Source organism: Grammomys surdaster, unplaced genomic scaffold (assembly GCF_004785775.1).
Source record: "Grammomys surdaster isolate TR1022 unplaced genomic scaffold, NIH_TR_1.0 125789, whole genome shotgun sequence".
Taxonomy (NCBI): domain Eukaryota; kingdom Metazoa; phylum Chordata; class Mammalia; order Rodentia; family Muridae; genus Grammomys; species Grammomys surdaster.
Window position 1 is genome coordinate 2,632,290 of NW_021620620.1, and position 21,198 is coordinate 2,653,487.

The window sequence follows — 21,198 nt, forward strand, 5'->3', positions numbered from 1 at the left end:
ACCAATTATGAATGAATTCACCAGCAAGGGTGGAGAGTAATCTCTCCCTTATCAGCTCTACCGCATAGCAGACAAGAGACAGGGGGCCCTCTCCTGGGCTGGTGGTCATTTCAGGCTAGGTCCCTGTCCGGGACCCGTGGTGCCAGACTGGTGGTCGTTTGGGTGTGTCCCTTGCCCTTGGCCTGTCTGAGGACTGCCATGTGAGAGTCATCTGTCTTGGGCTCACTCCTGCCCAGGTCCCAAGGACCCCAGGTAGGGTTTTCTAGTCTCCAGCTTGTTCCTCGTCCTGGGATCTCATCAGGGACTGTGTAATACCAGATGGCCAGTTGTCTCAAGCTAGCTCCCTGTGTGGACACCCTGGTGCCAGGCTGGACCAGTGGTCATCTTAGGCTTGGTTTTTTTTTTTTTTTCAGAGAATGTTAGACTACTAATCATTCAGATGTTCATAGGTCAGAACACTGAGGGTAGACATAACCTTTCTCCTCTGCCACCTACTGGCGCACATGTGACACAGCAGCCACACCTGCAATGCCTCTAGGGGAAAGGGTCTAATGTATACTTATAATTCATTTTATACTCTGATTCAGAAGACAGCTTCCTAAATAAGTAACACTAAAGTGTTGCTGATGAACTTACAGTGCACAAAGATGTAATTTGTTGCAACATCAACAGAAAGGAAAGAAAAGGGATCAGAGCAATATTGGAACATCTCTTATATTAGTAACATTGTATTAGATGGATACAATTTGTCTAAGTTAAAATGTTCTCCTGTAAAATCTAAAGCAACAATAGGAAAGTAGCACCAGGTGTAGTGGTACGTGCCTGCACACAGACACTCACAACGGCCCTCACACTGAGTCCAGCAAGTCCGTAGATGCAAGAGCAGCATTAGAAATCGATTGTGTCTTGCAGCTGAGAAGATAGAAGGTGATACAGAGCTTGCTATGGAAGGGTCTGAGTTCAATCCCTAGCACGTGTATAAAAAGTCTGTAATCCAGCGCTGGGAATGCAGAGACAGAAGGAACCCTGGGACTTGCCGGCCAATCAGTCTAGTTGAATTGGCAAGCCTTGTGTTCAGTATCAAAAATCAGGGTGGAGACTGGTTGAGAAAGACTTTGAGGTCAACATCTGGGCTCCACACACATGCACACACATGTGCATCTGTACACATAAGAATTTGTACTATATATAGACATAAATAATAATTTAAAAACAAATCAACTGTATGTCTATAAAATAGCAATGTGTACTCTAAATTTAAATATAAACATAGGATTTAGAGCTAGAAACATACTTAGGCATAAATTTAACTAAAAAAAGTGCAAGACCTGTACACTGAGAGCCAAGTAGACATCGTGGGTAGAAATGAAACCAGACTTGAGAAAATGAAAAGACACTCCTTGTTCACGGGTTCAGAGAACTTCCTGTCAAGTTGACAGTATTTCCCAAATTGTCCTTCAGATTCAATGGAGTCCCAATGAAAAGAACACCCACAGAAATGTATATGGAAACAGAGTACTACTCAGAAGCCCCATTCCCCAGGCATTTATCCACACAAAAGTCTGCATAGTCTGCATGGGTATATTCACAGCAGCTTTATTTTTTGCAGTTGGATAATCTGCATATAACTAAATCCATAAACCTAAAGTTCTCTGTTGCCCGCATGTTTTAAGATTTGGAAGGGCTCTAGCACTTTAGAGAGAGCATTAGCGTCTGCTCGGCTGACTCCTACTCTGTCCCCAAGGCAAGTCCTACTCTCATCCATTCACCATTTTGCATGAATGGGGTTGACTACCATATATTCCTTTATACCTGACACCTCCGCTCTAGAACGCTTGAATTCCTCCTGTGTACAGTCTGTAAAGCTTATTCACTTTTTATTGCCTCTCAGTATTTTATTGTATAAATACACATATTTGCTTATTCATCCCTGAGCTGAGGTGTTAAGTGCCAGAAACTGCAGTTTTTGGACAGAGGATACCAGAGGGCAGGCCAGCTACAGTAGCCTAACCTTAGGTCTTACCCACTGCTGATGCTCTTCCCATCCCCCTTGGCTGCCTCAAGAAGAACTGACGAGGAGGAAAAAAAGATCACCTTCTCTTCCCACCAAGCTGGGGTTGGCTCCCGGCAGGCCACAACTCTCGGAACCTGGGGTACATGACAGCACATAACTATCCCAAGCCTGTGCTGAGGGGTGCAAGGGGTTTCTTCCAGTTCCTTCTTGAAAAGGCCAGTGGGAGTCAGAGCCAATCCATTTAGCCTTTCTTGTGGTCAAAGAAGCCTCTAGAGGGCACTGTGTGAGCATGTCTCCAGGCCAGCTGGCTGTGGACACATGGACTTGATGGGTCATTACAGTCATACTAGAAGGCGGAGGAGGGTGACCTCAATATTTGCAAGTGGCCCTCTCCTTGTTCCCTTAGGACCAACTTGTGGCAGAAGATAGGAAAGAGCTCAGGATGAGAAGTTTAGTGGCCAGGAGCCAAAGACAGCAGAGCCAGGAGGAACTGTGAGAGGTGACAATTCACCATGGCCAAATAATGTGCTCCAACAGCAAGGCATTTTGGTAACAGAGGAGTTACTGAATTTTGGAGAGGACGATGTGGCTACAAAGTTGCACCCTAGGGTCTAGGCAGACTGAATGGGCTACGTGCATTCAATACTGAGTATCAGACATCCTGGGCATTCAGGACTGAGAGACAGTGACAGGAGTCTAGCTCCCAGCATATCACACAGGTAGGCCAGCATATCACACAGGTAGTCAAGCCCTAATAACCAAGCTGGTGTTCTTGATATTCCATCAGATGGTAGTTCAAGGGCCAGGCCCAGAGCCAGAAATGGGCAAACACAGGCCACTGAAGAGTCAGACAGGGCCCACTTTGACCTCATGTCATTAGGAAGTCATGAAAGGGCCTGGAGCCTCAGGCTTGGGCTTGAGGCTCACAGATGAATTCCAGATACTCAAAATCTCAGTAGGAGCAATGGCTGTCAGAGCCCGCTCTTCACTAAGGGCACAGAAGTACACAGGTTTCGGGTACCATAACCAATTCTAAACACTTTCTACAAGGATGGTGATTAAGACCAGCTTCCTATGTAATTGACTTGGGTCCCAAAGTGTTAGGCTGCATGCACAGCAATTGCTTCAGCCTTTCTGCTGCAGGGCTGCCATAACCGTTGCCCATATCTTTCCCAAGCCAGCATCAGGTACTCTTTTGCATATCCCTGCCAGGGCACTCCACCATCCATGAGAACTCTCTGAGCTTCTCAGCTAGTAGCAGATTGAACCTTGGCTGACTTGCCCCTAACACCTCTGTCTTTATCGTTGACTCTCATCTCTGTGGGCTCTAACACATCATTCCTTTAGCATGTCTGGGACAGACCAGTCCTTTCTGCTGTTTGCATTCCCTTTTCCCAGAATGGAATGTTCTCTCCTGCTCTGTCTACCTGACAAGTACTAAGTCAGCCTTTAGTTGTTCAAAGTTCACCTTGACACTTTACCTGACCAGCCTTAACCTGGCACCATGTAAAACACATATTTCAGGTAACATTGAATTGCTGACCACAGATTCATTTCCCCTCTTTATTTCTTGCCAAGAGGATTCTGAAATTATCCAAGTATTCAACTTCCTGGAAGATAATCCTTCTGTGGCTAAAGAATAAACATCAGATAGGCCAAGCCCAACATTCCAGCCTTACTCTTCCCACAGCATGACACCAGTGCCAAGCTCTTGCCATGGTTACTGCCCTATATCTCCTGAAACTAATTGTGGGGTACAATCTTCTCAGTTCCAACAGCGGCAGACTCAGAAATGGTCTGCTATCAAATGAATTGAGAGCAGCTACCATCTTCCCTTAGATCTGCCTCTGACCTACTGTTTACTAGGGTTGGCTGAAGACCCACAGAGAGGCCACAGAATCCGAGACCATTAAAAATTGCCCCCTCTTTTATACCAGTGAGTTGTTCTTCCCTCTAATTTTTTACCCTTACTTGCCTTTCTTCAGAAACTGTTCACTAAGTGCCAAATGTATGTTAGATGTAGTTGGTTTTGCATCTGAACTTCCCCCAAGGGCCCATGTGTTGAAAGCTTGGTCCTAAGTTGGTAGTGCATTTTGGGATGTTCTTGAAAGGTTAGGAGATGGGGTGGAGCTAGAGGTAAATAGGTCACAGGGAGAGGGGCTTTGGTGATATCTGATCCCTTCCTCTCTCGCTCTGCTGGCTATGATGCTAGAGCCTTCTCTGACATAATGCTCCTGCCACCAATGATGCTCTGCCCAAGTTCATGTGGACCCAATAGCCATGGACCAAACCCTTTGAAACCATGGAACTAAGCACATCTTTCTTGTTTTAAGTTGTTTGTGTCATGTATCTGGTTATAGCAAATAGAAAAGTAACTAATTCAGATACTTGATATTCAAAAATGAATAGGACAAAGTTCTTACCTACACCATACTCAGTTTTTCTAAGAGCGATGTGATCAGAACAGTAATATTATGTAACAGGGCTGCTGTAGAGTTGTCTACTATAGATTGCTTAGGCAGAGAAGGAGTCCTAAAAGGCTGTTGGAAGCCCTCAGAGGCTCTTACAGGAAGAAAACTATGATTCATGTCACAACCATAGAACGAATTTAGGTTCAGTTTCCTGGAACTTGTTCAGTCCTTGCCTATCAGCTCATGTTGCAACAGAAGAAGATAAACTAGCTCCAAGTGAGTCATACACCTTCATAGGAGGCTAGAGCCTGCAGAATGGGTTATCCCTCTGAGAAAGCTAAGGAGCAAGAGCACCAGGACAAACCTTTCTCAGTATAGAGGCCTGGCTAGACCATAAGCACAGAGAACCCATGGTCAAAGAGAAACAGGGCTGGGCAACAGTTATAGTTGCAAAACAGTATTCTCTTCTGGGCTTGCATGAAGGGAGAAGAGACTTCACGCGTATCTGACTTAGTTTTGTAGGAATAAAGGGGACTTGGAATCAAGGGTCAGAGGAGACATAGAGGTAAAGGGAAATCGACAAAAGCCACCAAACAGGGTTCTTGCTAAAGACAGACCAGAGTAAGCAGATGGTGCCAGGGCGATGCTGGGAGAGAGGGAGGCTCGCTGCTGTCACTGGAATTGGATAAGAACATGGATGGGCCTCGCAGAAGGCACAGGAAGCTGACTGTGGGTTTCCCTTCTCCTTGGGGGTCACTAGGCACTAACCCTCGAGCATGGAGGAAGCAGGAGCTGCGAGCAGGGTTTGTACAGCTGAGAGTTTGCCAGAAGGACTTCTGGAGACAGCTTCAGGGAGACAGCTCTACTTTATGTTTCAGGGGTAGGGCATATAAGGATTTTTGACGTTATGGGCAGAAAGGGCTGATAGGTCATAATGCAGTACCTCCTGATCATATGGCGGGAATGGCTGAGCAGACACACGTGCTGAACCATGCAGCACTTGCAGGAAGCTCTCTGCAGGGCCATCCTCTAGATAAGGTCAGGCACCTGTGCTTAGAGATGCTCTCCAGATAAGACCAGTGGAGAGGAGGGAGCCCCAGTGAGAAAGGGAGGCCTCCATTTTACACCAAGCTTGGAGAGTTATCTGGATGTGGTGGACCGCCACCTTAAGAGCAGGGTCTTCCAACAGACTTTGGCTTAGTTGGAAAGGACTCTACAGATACAGTAACAGAAAAAGACAGGACCAACCTAGAACCCATGGACCGAGCTGGGGCACTGGTTCCTGGGGTAAAGTGCTCACTGTGTGAGCGTGAGGGCTTGAGTTGGGATCCCAGCACCCACATAAACATTGGGCATTGGGTTCCATGTTCCTCTCCTCATTGCTGAGGAGTGAGGACAAACAGGTCCAAGGAGCTCACCTGTCAGTAAGCTTAATGGAAATGGTGAACTCCAGGTTCACTGAGAGACATTGGCTCAAAAATTAGGGTGGAGAGGCAGGCATGGTGGCTCAGACCTTTAACTCCAGCAGACAAATCTCTGAGCTCAACAGTCTGGTCTTCAGAGCTAGTTGTCTCAAACAAAACAAAACAAAACAAAACAAAACAAAACAAAACACAAAACAAAACAAAATAAAATTAAGGTTGTGAAGAAATGGAAGAAGACAAATGGATGTCAACCACTGACCTCCCAGTCATTAAGCATGCCTTCCACCCCAGTGCACCACCCAGTGCACATGCACACACACACACACACACACACACACAGAGACACACACCAGAGCATACACCCCCAGTGCACACACACACACACACACACACACACACACACAGAGACACACACCAGAGCATACACCCCCAGTGCACACACACACACACACACACACACACACACCAGTGCATTTACCCCCAGTACACACTCCCAGTGCACACACACATCAGTGCATTTACCCCAGTGCACACCCCCCAGTGCACACTCACACCAGTGCACACACACACCAGAGCATACACCTCCCAGTGCACACACACCAGTGCATACACACACCTGGGCACACACACCAGTGCACACACACTCCAGTTTACACACCCAGTACACACAAATGTATCCACAACAAATCCACAGTCATGTTTTGAAAGTACAAATGTTTATGATTCTGAAAGCCCAACGAATATTAGGAAGAGTTCTGTCATGTTCTTCAGGTTTGGAGACCCCGACCGGAGGATAGGATTCATGCTCAGGGTTGGGTGGCTTCCTAATCTACAAGCTTTAGCATGGAGGGAATGAGCAGCTGATTTAGCCAATGATTACACAAGTCTGAGTCTCTCAGGCCACAGTGTACTTGGGTCAGGACAGGTATTTGTAATCCAATCTAATTCTTGCTATTAGGATGGTGTAGGAATTTTCCTCCACTTAGAGTCTAACATTTTCTGTTAAATGAGTGTCCCGATTGGTAGAGCTATGTGACTCTTTCTCAGTTCCCACGGCTGTGTTCTCTCATAGAGGTGCGCTCCCACACGCTCACTGGCTGCCTGATAATGATGCTTATCACCTAAGAGAACTGCTAGAAATCCATGTTCCTTGGTTCCTCCTCCAAAGATCCGGATTCAGTAGAGAGGTCAGAGCCAAGGCATCTGTGTGACCTGTACCCAGGAGCTTCTGTGAGGGGAAGGAATGACCCACAGGCTCCTGCAAGCTTTTCATGTTGATGTTTCTGTTTGCTCAGAGGTAATGCTAGGGTGGACACTATACACGTACCTAGAAATGACTCAGGGGAGAGGTGAAAAGGAAACCCAGGCTGGTCACACTTTCTGGGTCAGAAGCATTGGATGAGAAGCATCAGAAACCAGGAGACAGAAGACTAAAAGCCAGATGAGGTGTCCCCTAGCCCCATCCCACTCATGGTCAGGGCTGAAGCTGCAGGGGCTGTGCTCATACTTCTTGCCCTTGTTTTATTTTTTGACATTTTCAGAGGTCAGTGCCCACGAGGTTCAGCAGGGCGGTCTTGTAGTAACCACTGGTGTCGGCCTGGAGGGAGGAGGCACAAAGCAGAGGGGTTAGAATGGGTTTTATGATGTTGGCCTCTCTTCTGTTTCCATTTCTAAGAGTTGTGCTCCTTGGGAGGGGCCTGTCCCTTCAAGCGTTTCTATGCCACAGTTCTATGTGATTCCCTCACTCTTTCCTCCTTGTTTCAGACTATTCTTCTGATTCTTTGTCCAGCCTGATGGGGGATGGTTGTGGGAAATGAGTCACAGACACAGATCCACTCTTAAGCCCTTAGACAAGGAAGTCTTGTGAGTGGTTTCCTTATGCAGTCAACTGCCCCAGGCTCCTTCCCCATGCATTTCTCAGGATCCAGGAGTACAGAGCCATTCACTTATTCAACCTGAGCCACATATATTCATCACCTGTTACTGCAAAGCTGAAAGCAAGAAATCCAGAATCACATCTAAACATAGAGCATGAGTCAGTCTAGGTCATGCAGGTCTAGACCATAGCTCTGTCAACATATACAGACTCTCCTTTTACCTCTGTGAGACATGTTCTCTCATCTATAAAATTCCAGCTGTGATGAGGTGCACCTTGTGGATGGCCTACTGGTAGCCCAGGTTGGCTTGTGATTAATCTCTCATCCCCTGACCAAGTTGGTTGTGAAGTCTAAAACAAATAATAATCCCAACTCCTCTATCTTACTGCCAGTCTCTCTGATGCCATCCTGCCTGAAATTTCTTAAAGTAGTGTTTTAAAAATACACCGTTGTCCCTCAGTGTCCATGGGAGAATGGCTTTAAGACCCCTCAGATACTAAACTGAATACGTTCAAGTCCCCAATAGGAAATGCTGCTGGTCTTGGATATAACCTATGTACACCCTCTTATACATTAAACAATCTTTAGATAGTTTATAATATTAAATGCAATGCAGATAATATGTAAATACTCATACAGTATTGTTCAGGGAATAATGACAAGAAAAAAAAAAGTATGTGCTTGTTCAGTACAGATGCATTTTTTTTCCTGAATGTTTTTGGTCTTTGGTTGTCTGAACCAGCAAATGCAGAGGTTCATTGTAAACTATTAGTTGCCTATGTAATGTAGTCAACAATCCTCCCTGGTAGAAGAACTAGCCACTTGACTGAGTAGCTAAGGGACTTTCTTGTTGTGATTTGACTTCCATCAATGGTACTGTTAATAAAATGAAATTGGTAGATAGGCTGTTTGTCTCAGTCCTAGCAGGATTCCATCCCTCTGCACTTAATACCCTGGGACTTTCACTAACTGGAATGCAGGTAGGCAATCCACTGGAGCCTAAAATTTCCCTGCTTGGAATACTTAGATCTAGGATTGAAAGGGAGCCCTGATTTCTATGAAACGACTTTGTCTCATTACCCCTTCAGAAATGGTTCCTTTTGCAAAGTATTGGTCTATTCCACAGCTCAAATGTAAAGCCACTTTCTGAGTCAAGGGCAGCCCTCTGTGCTGCTTTAGTCTCCACATGCTCCCTGGATACACCCATAGTTACACATCTCTCCTTCCTGGTCTCTGTGCCATACGGTAACTGGTGCAAGTGTGAGATGCCCACTGGGAAGGGATGGTCACCTGTGACATCAGTCATGGCACCTCACATCCTAAGAATGCCTGTATCACAAGCTGGCAGTAAAGTTGGGAACTTGTTCCTTACCATGATCATGCTGCTGAGAGTCTTGCCGTACATCTTCTGAAACTGACCCTTTATAAGATTTAAGTCAATTTCACTCCTGGAAACAATGTTCCTTATCAGTGTCCCATCACGTGTCCCTGCTCCCTGGATAAGACAGTGACAGTCAGATATCGTGTTTCACATTTTCTATCTACCTCTGTAAGGATGGACCAACCTGTGTAGGGATTTGTAAAGAGCCAGAAGTGCAGGAATGGGCCTTTATGCAGTGCAGAGCACATCAAGAGGGGGACTTTGGTGACATAGGTTTTTTTCCCCCAAGAGTCTATTCTTTAGTGGTGCTAGGATTGAACCCAAGAACTTGTGCATGCTAGGCAAGTGCTCTAGAACAGAGCTGCATCCACAGTCCATGACAAAGAGATCCTCTTTTTCAATCTCCCCATTCACTGGCCGTGCCTTCTCTTATTAGGAGCCCAATGCCTTGAGTTGCAGTATGCATTTGATTTACTGCATCAGACTATAGTCACAAAACACTCACTACTCCAGGAAGACTTTTTCTTTGAGTAGCATCACTGAAATGTTACTCAACTGGCTGTTCCACAAGCAGGATCTTACAGCTTTCTCTGTCATCCATGCCTGGTCTTGAGTAAGATGGAGCTTCATGACCAAGGAAATAGCACCTTCTCTCCTTCATGGGGCAGATGTGTCCAGAGGGCTTGGGGTTGATGGTACGATTCTTACTTTAGATGGTGCCAGCATCATGTACTAGAGAAGCTGGGCACTGACGTTAGTCCCTGAGAATTACTTTAAATGCCTCTCTTCCAGTTTAATTCCAGATACCAATAATTCTACTCGGGAAAAGCAACATGGCCATCTGTTTCTGAGGCCAGGGCAGCCTTGTGGGCAACAGGAAATCTGAACTTAGCACCTGATCATGGGTAGGAAAACTGACATGCCAAATGTGACAATGTCCCCAGAGTCTGTCCATGTTAAGGGGATTGGAGTTCCAGCCATGCCTTCCTATTGTTCTCAGTGAGGAGGTATAGCACAATAAAACGCACAAGCTAATGGGCTGGAGATCGATACATGGCTCTTCCATGTCAAAGGGGTGTGACCTTGCACAAGCCTTGGTCTCACCACACTTCACATGGCAATGGTGATATGTACCACGAAGAGTTGATGTCAAGATTCTGTAAGCCTTCAATGAACACTTGTCAATGCACCTGCTCAAATGTACCTTCAGCGGATGTGGCGTCCCTCTCCTAGGCTTAGTTTCCCCTCTAAGAAAGCAAATCCTTCTGACACATGAGAGACTAGACCAAGAGAGACCCTCGTGTTCAGATGGCAGGGGCTCTGAATACCCTTGTTGTACATCTGACCTCATATAGGGCTGACTACAGAGGAGGGAGCAGCCAGGACAGTTACCTTCATGGCGTAGTAGAGTCTCTCTGCAAAGTAGCTGTGGATGTTCCGGGTGCATTTCACTGGCAAACAGGAAAACTCTATTAATGGTAGGAGGGTGTAGGTGGCATGGCATACACTTGTATTTGCTTATGTGTATGTGTTTATGTGTTAAAGGTTAGTATTATGCAAGAGTTAGCATGTTTCTTTGTGTGGCACCTAGCTTCAAAACAAAGGCTTTGTGTGGGGCAGAGAGTGGGGCAAGGAGCAGAGCCTGGGGGAGTGGGCACAGCTCCAAACACCCAGAATGGCCAGGGAAAAGGGCGAGATGTGAAATGCACTGGCCACCTGTGGGACTCATCTGAAGTCACCAAGTCAGGTCTGCTAGAGGACATTGCTAAGCTGTCACATCCAGGAAGCATTTCCTTTAAGAATTTGGTTACTCAGCCACACATAGGTTGGCACAGACCAATGGCTATGTCTTAGAGTACCCTGTGAGTGGGAACTCACATTTAGAATTTTCATGTAATGAAAGAAGCTTAGCTTTGAGGACTAAGGCACCAGGAATTCTTGGTCCGGAGTGTGGACCCCAAATTTTCCTCTCTATAGATATACCTTTCATGGACTATGGTATCTGCGTTGGGAGATGGTATTTTAACCCAAGCCTGCGAGTGTGGGCTTTGTGGGAGGTAGGAATGTGTGTAAAGTCTGTCGTGACACTGTATGACTTTGTTACTCAACCTTCTGACACACCTGTGACATGAGAGTCACTGAGGCTTTAAGAAGAAAATGACCAGGAACATAGGGTCTATGGATAGAATTCTAGGTGACAACAGAGGGCAGGTCTAGCACTTGCAACATAGAATAAACTGATAATCCAAATAAACTTCACCACAGTCATCAAAGCTGGCCTAGAACCCTCAGATGTTAATAGCCACTTGACACATAGGGATAGAGGGATAGAGGGAGGAGGCCTTGGCTACTGGCCTCCATATAGAGGCAAGCCTGGGGTAGAGGTAAGTGCCTGGCCTTGAAGCCCTCATCTCAGCTCCATATGTGAGATGGTATAGGGATAGTCCTTCTGCCTGGCTTGGGTCTCTGCTCAGCCATGACTCTTTCCATATGGTTTCAGCTTTAGACCCAAGAGGTGCTATGAACTGGTTACTGTACATGGATTAGGTCTTCTGCTGCAGGATAAGGTTTCTATGCTCCTCTTGGTTGGGACTCATACACTATCATTTCTTCAGTGAGCAACTAAGGTGGGGGCTTGTACCTGGATTAGGCGCAGAAAGGTGGCTTTGAGCAGGGCTACAGGGCAGAAGCAGAATGCTCTCTGAGTAGTATCTGGGGGGTAGGCCTGGGTCCTGGACCTGAAGTCATTGTGGCAACACTCATGTGTCCACAGATACTTACATACAAACACACATTCGTGCCACATGGAGAATTGAATAGACAGCACAAAGAATAGTTCCTGGCAGGTCACAATGAGACTTTTGAGCTATTGCTGTCCCAGGGACCTGGGCTGAAGGGTGTGGGTTTAGAGTATTGGGAGTAGGGGATGTTCCTTGAATACAGAAATCCAGTCATTTGCTATCACTTTCCTGGGCTGTGGATGCGAATGTGCAGAGAGCCAAGCCCGCTTCTTACCCACAGTGAGCATGGCCTCTTCCAGTGAACCATGGGTCTCACTTTTGATGCTATCCTCAATGCTCTTGTTGGCAATTTTTTCATATTCCTCGAACACTACAGAGAGAAAGATCCACATAAGGGACACATAGATGACATGCTGCACCCGAGTACAGTATGAGCACACCTCTGCCTCCGTCCTGGCACAGGGGAAGAATCAAGGTCTCCATGGCTCTCCCCAAGTCTAAGACACATAAGACTACACATCAGACCTTCCACATAAAGGAAGAGGCCACATGGCTAGGGCAGCCACACACCCCTGAGTTTCCCACTTCTGCCCTGTACCTCTCATTAGGTGCGTGGCACTGCGTGTGCACAGGATGGTGATGAACTTCATCTCATCAGTTCCAAGAATCTTCTCACCCGCTGCATGCAGGTCCTACAGTTGGGACAGGAGGAGGTGGAAGTGAGGGAGAATTCTAGCACCTCAAAGGTGGTGTCCAAATGGATGGACAGCCCAACATGGCGGCTCACAGTCCTGAGCTCCTGTTCCTCCAACAGTGTTGGCTTAAGGCTCCCTCTGTTCTGAGCCATCAGCTACTTTAGAAAACTCTCCTTCCATCATTGTCTCTGGGAGCACTGAGTAATAAGCACTCTACCAATAGATACACAAAGATGTGCACATGAGCGAGCTCGGCCTCAGAGGGGCTTGCTCTGCCTGACAGCCTTAGCTCCTCCCTTCCCAGCTTCTCCGTTTTTCTTTTCTTCTGCTGGGTTTCCCAGATATCCTGCTTTCCTCCTTAGTCACCACATGGTGGAGGCTGTAGAGTTGGTTCTGTATTAAAGAAAGCTTCCCTTGGCAAAGGGGATCATAAAGCTCAGAGTTCAGGTAGTAAGGCCACGGTACAATTTCACCTGTGCATCTTGAAGGACCAGTCCCGGGTCCACATAGCCGCTCACATCATCTCTGCTGCCCTAGGATCAGAGAAAAATCACTCTGTAAGGTAGGTCAGGACTCAGAACACTGGGCTGAGGGGACAGTGGGGTGCAGAGGGCAGGTAGGAAAAGACTATTGCTTCTTGTCCATGAGACTTGCAAACCAGCTGTCCTCACCAAGCCTTGCTATTGGCATTTGTGCCATAAGAGTAGATGAGCGACTTCATTGGAATGGTGGATTTAGTGAGCCAAGCTAGTGAGCAGAGCCTGGCGTGGGGCCATTCAAAGGCTGAGGAAAGAGAGGCACGAGGCTCTTAGGGAGGACCCTCCTATCATGCTGAGAAACAAATGGTGTCCCCAGATCGATGGGTTTCCCCATAGCCCAGCCCTCATTCAGAATCATGACTCAAAGGCTGTGCTGAGATGGATCTCTTTGGATCTCTAAGCCACAGAGTCCTGGAGCCCAGGTTGTGTTACCTGCAGGAGACACACCAGAATCCGCTCCAGATAGCCACTTGTATCTCCTTGGATGTCTTCTTCCAGGGTAGATCCGTAGTCTTCAGGAAAACAGAACCAGAGGGAATGGACACTGAGTGATCAGTGACACATCAGGGACCACTTTCCTCCTCCAGACTTGGTTCCCACACTTCTCCCTTAGTTGTAGATAGCCCTGGCCTTGTATTTTGATGCTAATTCCCCTTTCCTGGGAAGGGCTGCAGAGGAGTGAATCAGTACACAGGTGAATTCTACTGAACCTTCTGCCACCTTAATTTGTAAAATAAAGGCTAGAGTCAGTGACTGGGCAGTAGAAGGGGTGGAGAAATAAAGGTTTGTGGGAAGAGAGAGAGAGGATGGGGAGGAAGACAATGGAGGAGAATGAAGAAGAAGAAAGACGACAAAGGAGCAGGAGGTGAAAGGACAAATGCATGACTTGGAAAACCTGCAAGTTATAAGGGTCTCATAGCTGGGGAATAGAGTAGTGTAGTGGTGAATCTGCCCAATCTAGGTGTGCAGCATATATTCATAATTATTGAGTTGTGTTTTCTTTGACCGGGCATATTTGGGTTGGAGATTTACTGCAACAGCAGGACAAGTTCTTGGCACAGAAAGTGTGTACACCATTTAGGTGTCCAAATGGCAGCCATCTATCTAGGTAATGATTCAGATGTTGACATAAATGTGCAAGCAAGCCAGAGAGCAGAGAGCCTGCAGATTGAGACCATTTTATTGCCAGGTTGAGCAAAGCCAGTCTTGGCCAGAAACACAACATGGAGGACTGGCTGGCCTTTGCTTGCCTGGCAAGCTATGTACTACTATGTGGGAGAATTGGCCAGTGGGGCTCCCCTAGGATAATGAGGATCTAGCAGATGATCCTCTTTAGTGTCTGGGTCAGCCCATGAACAGCCAACAAGTACTCTTGTCCACTGTTGCCTCTCTTCCCCAGCACTGCCACAGCATTAAGGGACATGAGCTTAGCTGGGCACACATCTCTTTCCCCACATCTGAGCCATGCTGAATCACTGTTGGGCACAGGATTTGGCACACCTGGGCAATTGTTGGACTCATCTCAAAAGACCTTCCAAAGAATCCTGTCCACTCTGGCTGAGTTCCCTTGGGAACTTCCTGACTCCTTTTCCCTATCAGACTGCCAAAACGTAGGCCATCCCTAGATTTCCACCCCACCGTCTTTGCAACCCCTTACCTTCCTCATACGCCTTCATTATCTCTCTCAGCTGGTTCTTGGTCCGAGAAGCCAAGATCTCAATGATGACTCCTTCTTTGGTTCCTAAGCCCTGGGGACAGAAACCTCTATGTTCTGGAGTGCTCTGCTTTTGGTCTCCTGCCCTGCCTGCACTGTCTTCTCAGAAGCTTTGGCCACTGCCTCTTCTGTCCTCTTCTGTTGGAGGGTGACATTGAATCCCCACCATTGTTTCTTGGGACAGCCACTGGAGACAAGCTACCTCAACTCTCCTTTAGCTGGTCTCACCTAGGTGGCTCCACCTTCCTACCCATAAGCATACTCATCTGTCAATGAAGATAGTAAGGCATCTCTACCCTAAATGTGACCTTAGAGGTCACAGCTCCAAAATGCCTGGCATAGATTGTACTGAGTATCCTTTCAGTGGAAATGCTTGTGGCTTCTGGGTCTCTAGTACTACCTAATCTGTGAGTGTAACAGGAGTGGTGAAGCAAAGGACTGCCAACGGGCTGTGCTTGGACTGTAGAGATGGTCTTTTGATTCCCTTGTACTCCTGCTGGTCCAACCATATTCCAAGAAGTACTGATCTAGACCTTCATTGTGACTGGTCAGCCCCACTGCTGGGTGACTGCTGGGGCAGGCCGCAGGCTCGTTAGGTCAGTTGGGGCCCAGGCGGCCATTCTAATGTATGGCAAAGCAGAGTACCTTCATGGCGTCGTGCAGCTCCTTGGCCTCGTATCTGTATGGCGGGTACATGAGGGCCACGATGAGTCTCTCGAATTTGCCACTCAGCTCTGACTTTAAGGTCTCAATGAGGTCCTAAGACAGGCAAAAAGAAGAACAAGATGGCTTATCTTCTAATCCTACTGGAGTGAAGGCAGTAGGTGAGGTCTGGCTTGCAGTCTTTCTTCCTTCCCACATGGACTCTGTCCTGTTGGTGCAGTGACACGGATGTGTGACAGCTCAGCACACAGTCTAATACTGGGCACATTTTAAACTCAAGAAAATAGGATTGCCATTGTTTTCAGAACTGTAAGATCAGAGGGTGGTGTAGCGTCATGCTTAACTCATCATTAAGAGATTCCGTGAGTAGAGGGAAAGAGGGGAGAGGGGAGAGGGAAGAGAGGAGGAAAGGAAAGAAAGAGTCCAAGATTCCATCTCACACTCATCTCTTCCTAAGGGCACACATGTCTACAAGAAGCCACTAGGCCACACCCAGCTGATTTGTACAGGGCTGTCAGACCTGTCACTTGAGAGTTCTGGAATCTTAGGAAATTACTCAACTTCTCTGATGTTGAACACAGAGGATAATGTGTAGCTTGGAGGGAGTTACATATGGTTTCACTTGGGGACACTTAAAGGGAGAGACTCCAGGCACCCTCATGTCTATGCACAAACTTCTGGCATTCAGCATGTGCCTCCGAACTTCTGGTTCTGTGCTAAGGGCTGTGAGCCCCCAGAGTGCCCCTAGAGTATCCGGAGGCAGACGAGGAGCATGCACGTAACTCTACTGTGAGCAGCACGTGCCTGCCTATGCTGTGCAGAAGGGAGCCCGGCATGCATTGCCAGGGATCAGGGAAGAGGAAGGTCAGTTTAGGTAGTAGGACAGACAAAGCTGGAGAGAGCTTAGGCTTGATCCTGAGGGATAACCCAGACTGCAGTGAGAGAGAACGGGGAAGAAATGGGGCTAGACCATGCAAGGCTAATGACAGGCCAGGGCTTGGGAGCTATAAGTGGGTCTGTCAGAAAAAACAAACAACAACAACAACAAAAAAAACAGAACAGCCAGGGAAACTTGACCACAGATGAGTGGCAGTATTGTTTTAAAGCAATGCCCCCTATGCACACATCTCCATCCTGGGAGGAGCTTCCAGGTCTGTAGCCTGCTTACCTTTCCAAACTGAGCCTTGAAGGACTTGGCAATCTGCTGCCTCTGCGCATTGCTCCTCTTGGTGATCACGTCTATGATGGCCTGCTCATTGGTTCCTGGAGGATTGTACAGTGTGAGACCCCCTCTACCTCTGGGGACATCAGAAAAAACTGCAGGGGGACACCTGACGAGCTGCAAATGCCCAGTTTCTGTGGTATAAACAAGACACCCAGGTAGCTCACCTCCTGGTTCCCTATCTCCAACTTACATAGTGTTGGGTGTGGCTCAGATTTGACTTCATAGCATAGCAACCAAGGGCAGAGAGCTTTGGACACCAGCTGTGGGCCTTTGAAGCATACCCAAGGGAGATGTCCTAAGTCTTTCCCTTGTGTTGGTCACATTAGAGGCATATCACAGAAAAATCCAGACCACTGGGTCTGAGATCCTGCCTTGAAGGTCATGGACAAGTAGGTTCATCTCCTGGAGCCTGCACTTGCTCATATAGGACGTGGGATAATAGTAAAGTTTCCACAGGAAGCAGTGGGTATGAGGATGGAGTCTAAGCCCCTCTGGGGACGGTAATTCTCTTTAGTGTCCTGACTCAGTCACCTCAGCTGAGAGGTGACTCCTACCTGGAGTGAGACCAAGTCCTAGTGTAAACCAGTCCTTTCCCACTCACGGTCATGAAAGCAGTTGGCAGTCTGGTCAGCCAGCATGGGGTGGAGGACAGCTTCAGGGTCCATGTGGCTGATAGCCCTGACCTCAGCACCACACCTAAACACCCATCCCATGCCATGGCAGGCCCGGTGCCAATCCATCTTCTTCTGATGGATTGGGAAGTGTGTGTCTACGCTGTGAAGCCGAAGGGAACCAGTGAGTCCAGAGTCCTGGCAGCCATTCAACAAGTGAGAAATCTCAGACTGATGGCCTTCCCTGCCATGGTTACTTGAGAAGGAACAGTCACCCACCTCAGAGCCGGTGTGATGCGGTAAGTAATGGAGTCACTCAAAATAAAATGGGGGCACCATCTATGCCTGACTGTCTCTGGTATCCACTTTCTGAGGATGTGAGTATGTGAGACTCCAGTGGACAGGCGACGGGTGGTAACTCACCAATCCCCTTCATGGCTTTGTAGAGAGTTTCTGCATCAGGGTCTGGGTTAAAATGAGAGCTACCCTTCACGCTGACACCCTCCTGTTCAACCTACAAGACAAACAGGCCTGCTCATCATGGAAAATACAGGAAAGGTAGGGAGGGCCCCTGGCTTAGCATGCAGTTCACCCTGTTAGGCTAAGGACTTCCCCCGGTCTCTGAGACCAGACGGACCATTGTAGGGCAGTGGCTGAGGGCACTAACATCTTATCTAATAGACTGGTGCAGCTGGGACCAGAGCTTGTAAAAAGAAACTACCTGTTGGCTGAGAGCAGATAGCAGACTGGTCACACACAGCTCTCTTCAGCACCGTGTACAGCAAGATGAGTGGAAATGAATTCATAAGGAATGGCTTTGTGTTTAGATATGGCATCTGTACATGGTATTTTGCTTGTGAGGAAGGCTCTAAGCCTATTCTGGTCTTTCTTGTGGTGAAGTGTGGGTATTTCAGAGTGCCAGGGGACAAGCTGAGCATCTCCAAAGCTCAGGTAGTTTGCAAGACCATGGGATCATATTGGGCAGAGGGTTAAGTTTAGAAAGACCTGCAGGATGTTCTATGGATTGTGCAATAAACTTTATAATTAAAGTACCCAGACCTTGGTCTTACAAGCCACCAATCCAGGACACAGGCAAGGGTCACTTATATGTGTGTTCTGCGTAAATTATCAGATGCAGGGCCCTTCTGATGTGTGTGTTTTAGGGGAAGGGGTGGTAAAGAGTGAAGGGAATTGGGGATAGGATTGAATGAGGGAGACCTGGGTCCTTCAGATGGAGAGTTTAGTCAAACCCATCCTGGTTGTCCACTCACTTGTTCACACAGCTCTTCTGTTCAAATTCTATTGAATGAAATATTGACTAGTTCAAAAACTATTCAAATCCTCACAAGCTACACGGTCCTTACACCATCTGCCTGCCCTTTCCCTTCATGCCTGCTGCTTTCTTTCCTTCCCCTCGCCTCCCCATTCCCTTCCTTTTCTCTTAGTTTCCCGTTAAGTATCCCCCACCTAGCTTTCCTTTTTTCCCTGCACTGATTGTCTATCCATCCTTCCACTCAAGCCTCAGGTTAGAGCCTGAAAATACACAACAGGTCCCCACAGATGGCACATCCTTAAGGTCTTGCTTCTGAGAAAGGAACAAGACATCTTTCTGTATCCTTTGGTTGATTTTCATGTTGATTTTCTATTTCCAGAAATAGAGCTTCCTGTCCCATTTATTGCACCATGTTTTATAACAGGAATGGTTAGAAATATTTCCTGGGGAAAGTTTCTCCAGTGAGCCAGATGCTGCCCCACTGTACACACACACACACACACACACTCACTCCTTGCTTCTGAGGTCATGTTTTGCTACTACTAGAAGTCTATTTGAGCATTCTCTGTAAAGTACATTAAACATGTCGCTCAGCTTGTCACCTTCTCCAGGAGTGGGATTAGGTGCTAATGCTCCATTTTACAGGCTAGGAGCCTGGGTTTGGCGGCATAGCTAGTAAGCTGGCAATTCACCCACAGCCTGATTCAGAACCTAAGCTCTGTCTACCTCCCCCACTCTACAGATGATTCACACTTTTCCAGACACTGGGTTTTATTGGAATGTTTCACTGCAGAGAGCCTCACCCATAGACATGTGGGTTTTCTGTGGAGTGTGGGGAGAAGAGCATTTAAGTTCTCACTTCCTCGTTTTGCTGCCTGATCTGAATTAGTGTCAGAAACCTAGTCATTGAGGAGTGTCCCCCACACCATTGAGGGACCCATATTTGTCAGCAAGCCCCAGGGATGGCTCAGATATCACCCAGAGTAGTCTCTAGTTTAAAGTGTAGAGGCGGTTCCCTACTGTTCAAAAGTCGAGCTCCAGCCCTTTAGCCTGTCACTCAGGTCCCTTGATGTTCCTTCCACCCTGGCTCCTTCTCCAGATCTAGATCCAACTTACTCAGAACATTCAAATGTTCAAACAGAGCGATGGTTTCCCCAAAGTCAACCTCCTGGGCCCTCGAGCGCCTTTCACATATGCTACCTCTGCAAGGAGCAGGCTGCTGGAGAATCTCCAAGCACACTCACACAGCCTACATCCGCAGAAGCACTTCAGTGGCTTTTCCCTACAGAAGTCTCCCTCTCACACTGCCTACATCCGCAGAAGCACTTCAGTGGCTTTTCCCCTACAGAAGTCTCCCTCTGGACTCTCGAGTCCTTTAGCTTTCCCTTCGCATTTAAGAAAAAAAAATTTAACGTTTTTGTTTTATTTTTAACTGTCTTGCTTTTCAGACCTTAACTTTTCTAAGCAAGGGCAGGTATTTTTTCCCTCCCAGCTTCCTCACCAGGACTTGGCCTAGCAGGTTTAGCTTTTACTATTTCTGCATCCCGCCTCCCCCCTCCCCCAAAAAAACCCCAACATGGAGTAGGGACCATCCATCTCCTCAGATCATTCCAACTTACCCAGGCTTTCCACCAGGCCATCCTGTCTCCTGTCTGCTGCTTTTCTCAGGGAGATGAAGAAACACTAGTTGGCCTCTACTCAGTGAGTGGACACATCTTCTCCCGGCTAGTAGGTGTGGTTGTGTACACAGGTCCAGCCCCACCCAGCACTCCCTCACTGCCACCTCAGGCTCCTCTTGGCTCTGGGCCCTTCCTGTGACTCCCAGGCCCCACCCAGGCACTGCCCAGGCCTGCCCTGAGGATCACATCACTAGCTGCAAATGTTTGGGCTGTGGCTGTCACATAGTTTGGAAACTCTGAGTTAGGGTTTGAATGCAAACATGGCTGTAGCTTCTTGAGGTTGACTAGAACCTCAATCACAGAAAGAAGGAATCCTACACACAGCCCTTTCGCTTACTGCCATCTTAACATAATTAGCAGTGCAGTAAGTTTAGCAAAGGACATGAAAACAGCCACCCCCATTCCCCGGGGTAGACTGTGTCTAGATCCTTCTTTAACCACCTTGGGTTACTGGACTCTTGGGTCACGGTCACAGTCCTAGGAAGCAGGTATGAGTTTTGTGTGCTAGAGGGAAATGTTCCCAAGCACCTAGATAATTTGCTTAGATGACAGTTGTTGTGACAGCAGAGTGACTATCAACTCTCATGGGGTGAGAGGCTACACTCCCATGAGATGCTAGTTGCCAAGGGGCAGGAGGACTGTTCTCAACTAGCTTCAACTAGCTTGTGCCTATAGCACAAGCTCAGAGCAAACTGGCAGCCAACATTGCCCCCACACCAGCGGCAGGACCTGCAATCCACAGTTGCATGGGTCCCTGGCAGTCAACATAAAAGGCTCCGCCCCACACCACACACAGGCCATCCAGCAAGAAGCAGCCATAGGCAGCTTCCCTGTCCATGTCACTCTGCATGAAGGAGATGACCCCAGAGCCTGATGCCAGAAGTCCGTTTCAGAACCAGGAGAGGAAAGCCGTCTCTTGTGCCTTGGGGAGGAGCCAAGCTTTTACGTGAT

The 21,198-nt window shown here is 47.6% G+C and overlaps 1 protein-coding gene and 1 non-coding gene across 2 annotated transcripts; both read right to left on the bottom strand.

The window, feature by feature from the left end:
* Window positions 1-415: 415 nt before the first annotated feature.
* Window positions 416-545, bottom strand: LOC114640213. Its single transcript, XR_003714121.1, has one exon. It is a non-coding gene; the product is annotated as a small nucleolar RNA SNORA17 (small nucleolar RNA).
* A 5,998-nt stretch (window positions 546-6,543) lies between these two features.
* On the bottom strand, window positions 6,544-20,300 carry LOC114640180 (annexin A8). Its single transcript, XM_028789102.1, has 12 exons — window positions 20,188-20,300; window positions 17,719-17,809; window positions 16,628-16,722; window positions 15,442-15,555; window positions 14,740-14,830; window positions 13,515-13,594; window positions 13,017-13,076; window positions 12,447-12,540; window positions 12,123-12,218; window positions 10,500-10,558; window positions 9,099-9,221; window positions 6,544-7,446 (listed from the first exon to the last, which is right to left on the bottom strand). The coding sequence occupies exons 1-12, from the start codon at window positions 20,206-20,208 to the stop codon at window positions 7,387-7,389; spliced, it is 984 nt and encodes a 327-aa protein (XP_028644935.1). The 5' UTR covers window positions 20,209-20,300; the 3' UTR covers window positions 6,544-7,386.
* Window positions 20,301-21,198: the final 898 nt, after the last annotated feature.

What these genes read in the sequence shown, in the direction of transcription:
- LOC114640180 (XM_028789102.1), bottom strand. Translation starts at nt 20,208, where the DNA reads ATGGCCTGGTGGAAAGCCTGG. An exon ending in TCAAGGCTCAGTTTGGAAAG is followed by an intron (nt 15,556 to 16,627) that starts GTAAGCAGGCTA and finishes TGCCTGTCTTAG; the next exon opens with GACCTCATTGAGACCTTAAA. An exon ending in AGAGGCCATGCTCACTGTGG is followed by an intron (nt 10,559 to 12,122) that starts GTAAGAAGCGGG and finishes CCTGTTTGCCAG; the next exon opens with TGAAATGCACCCGGAACATC.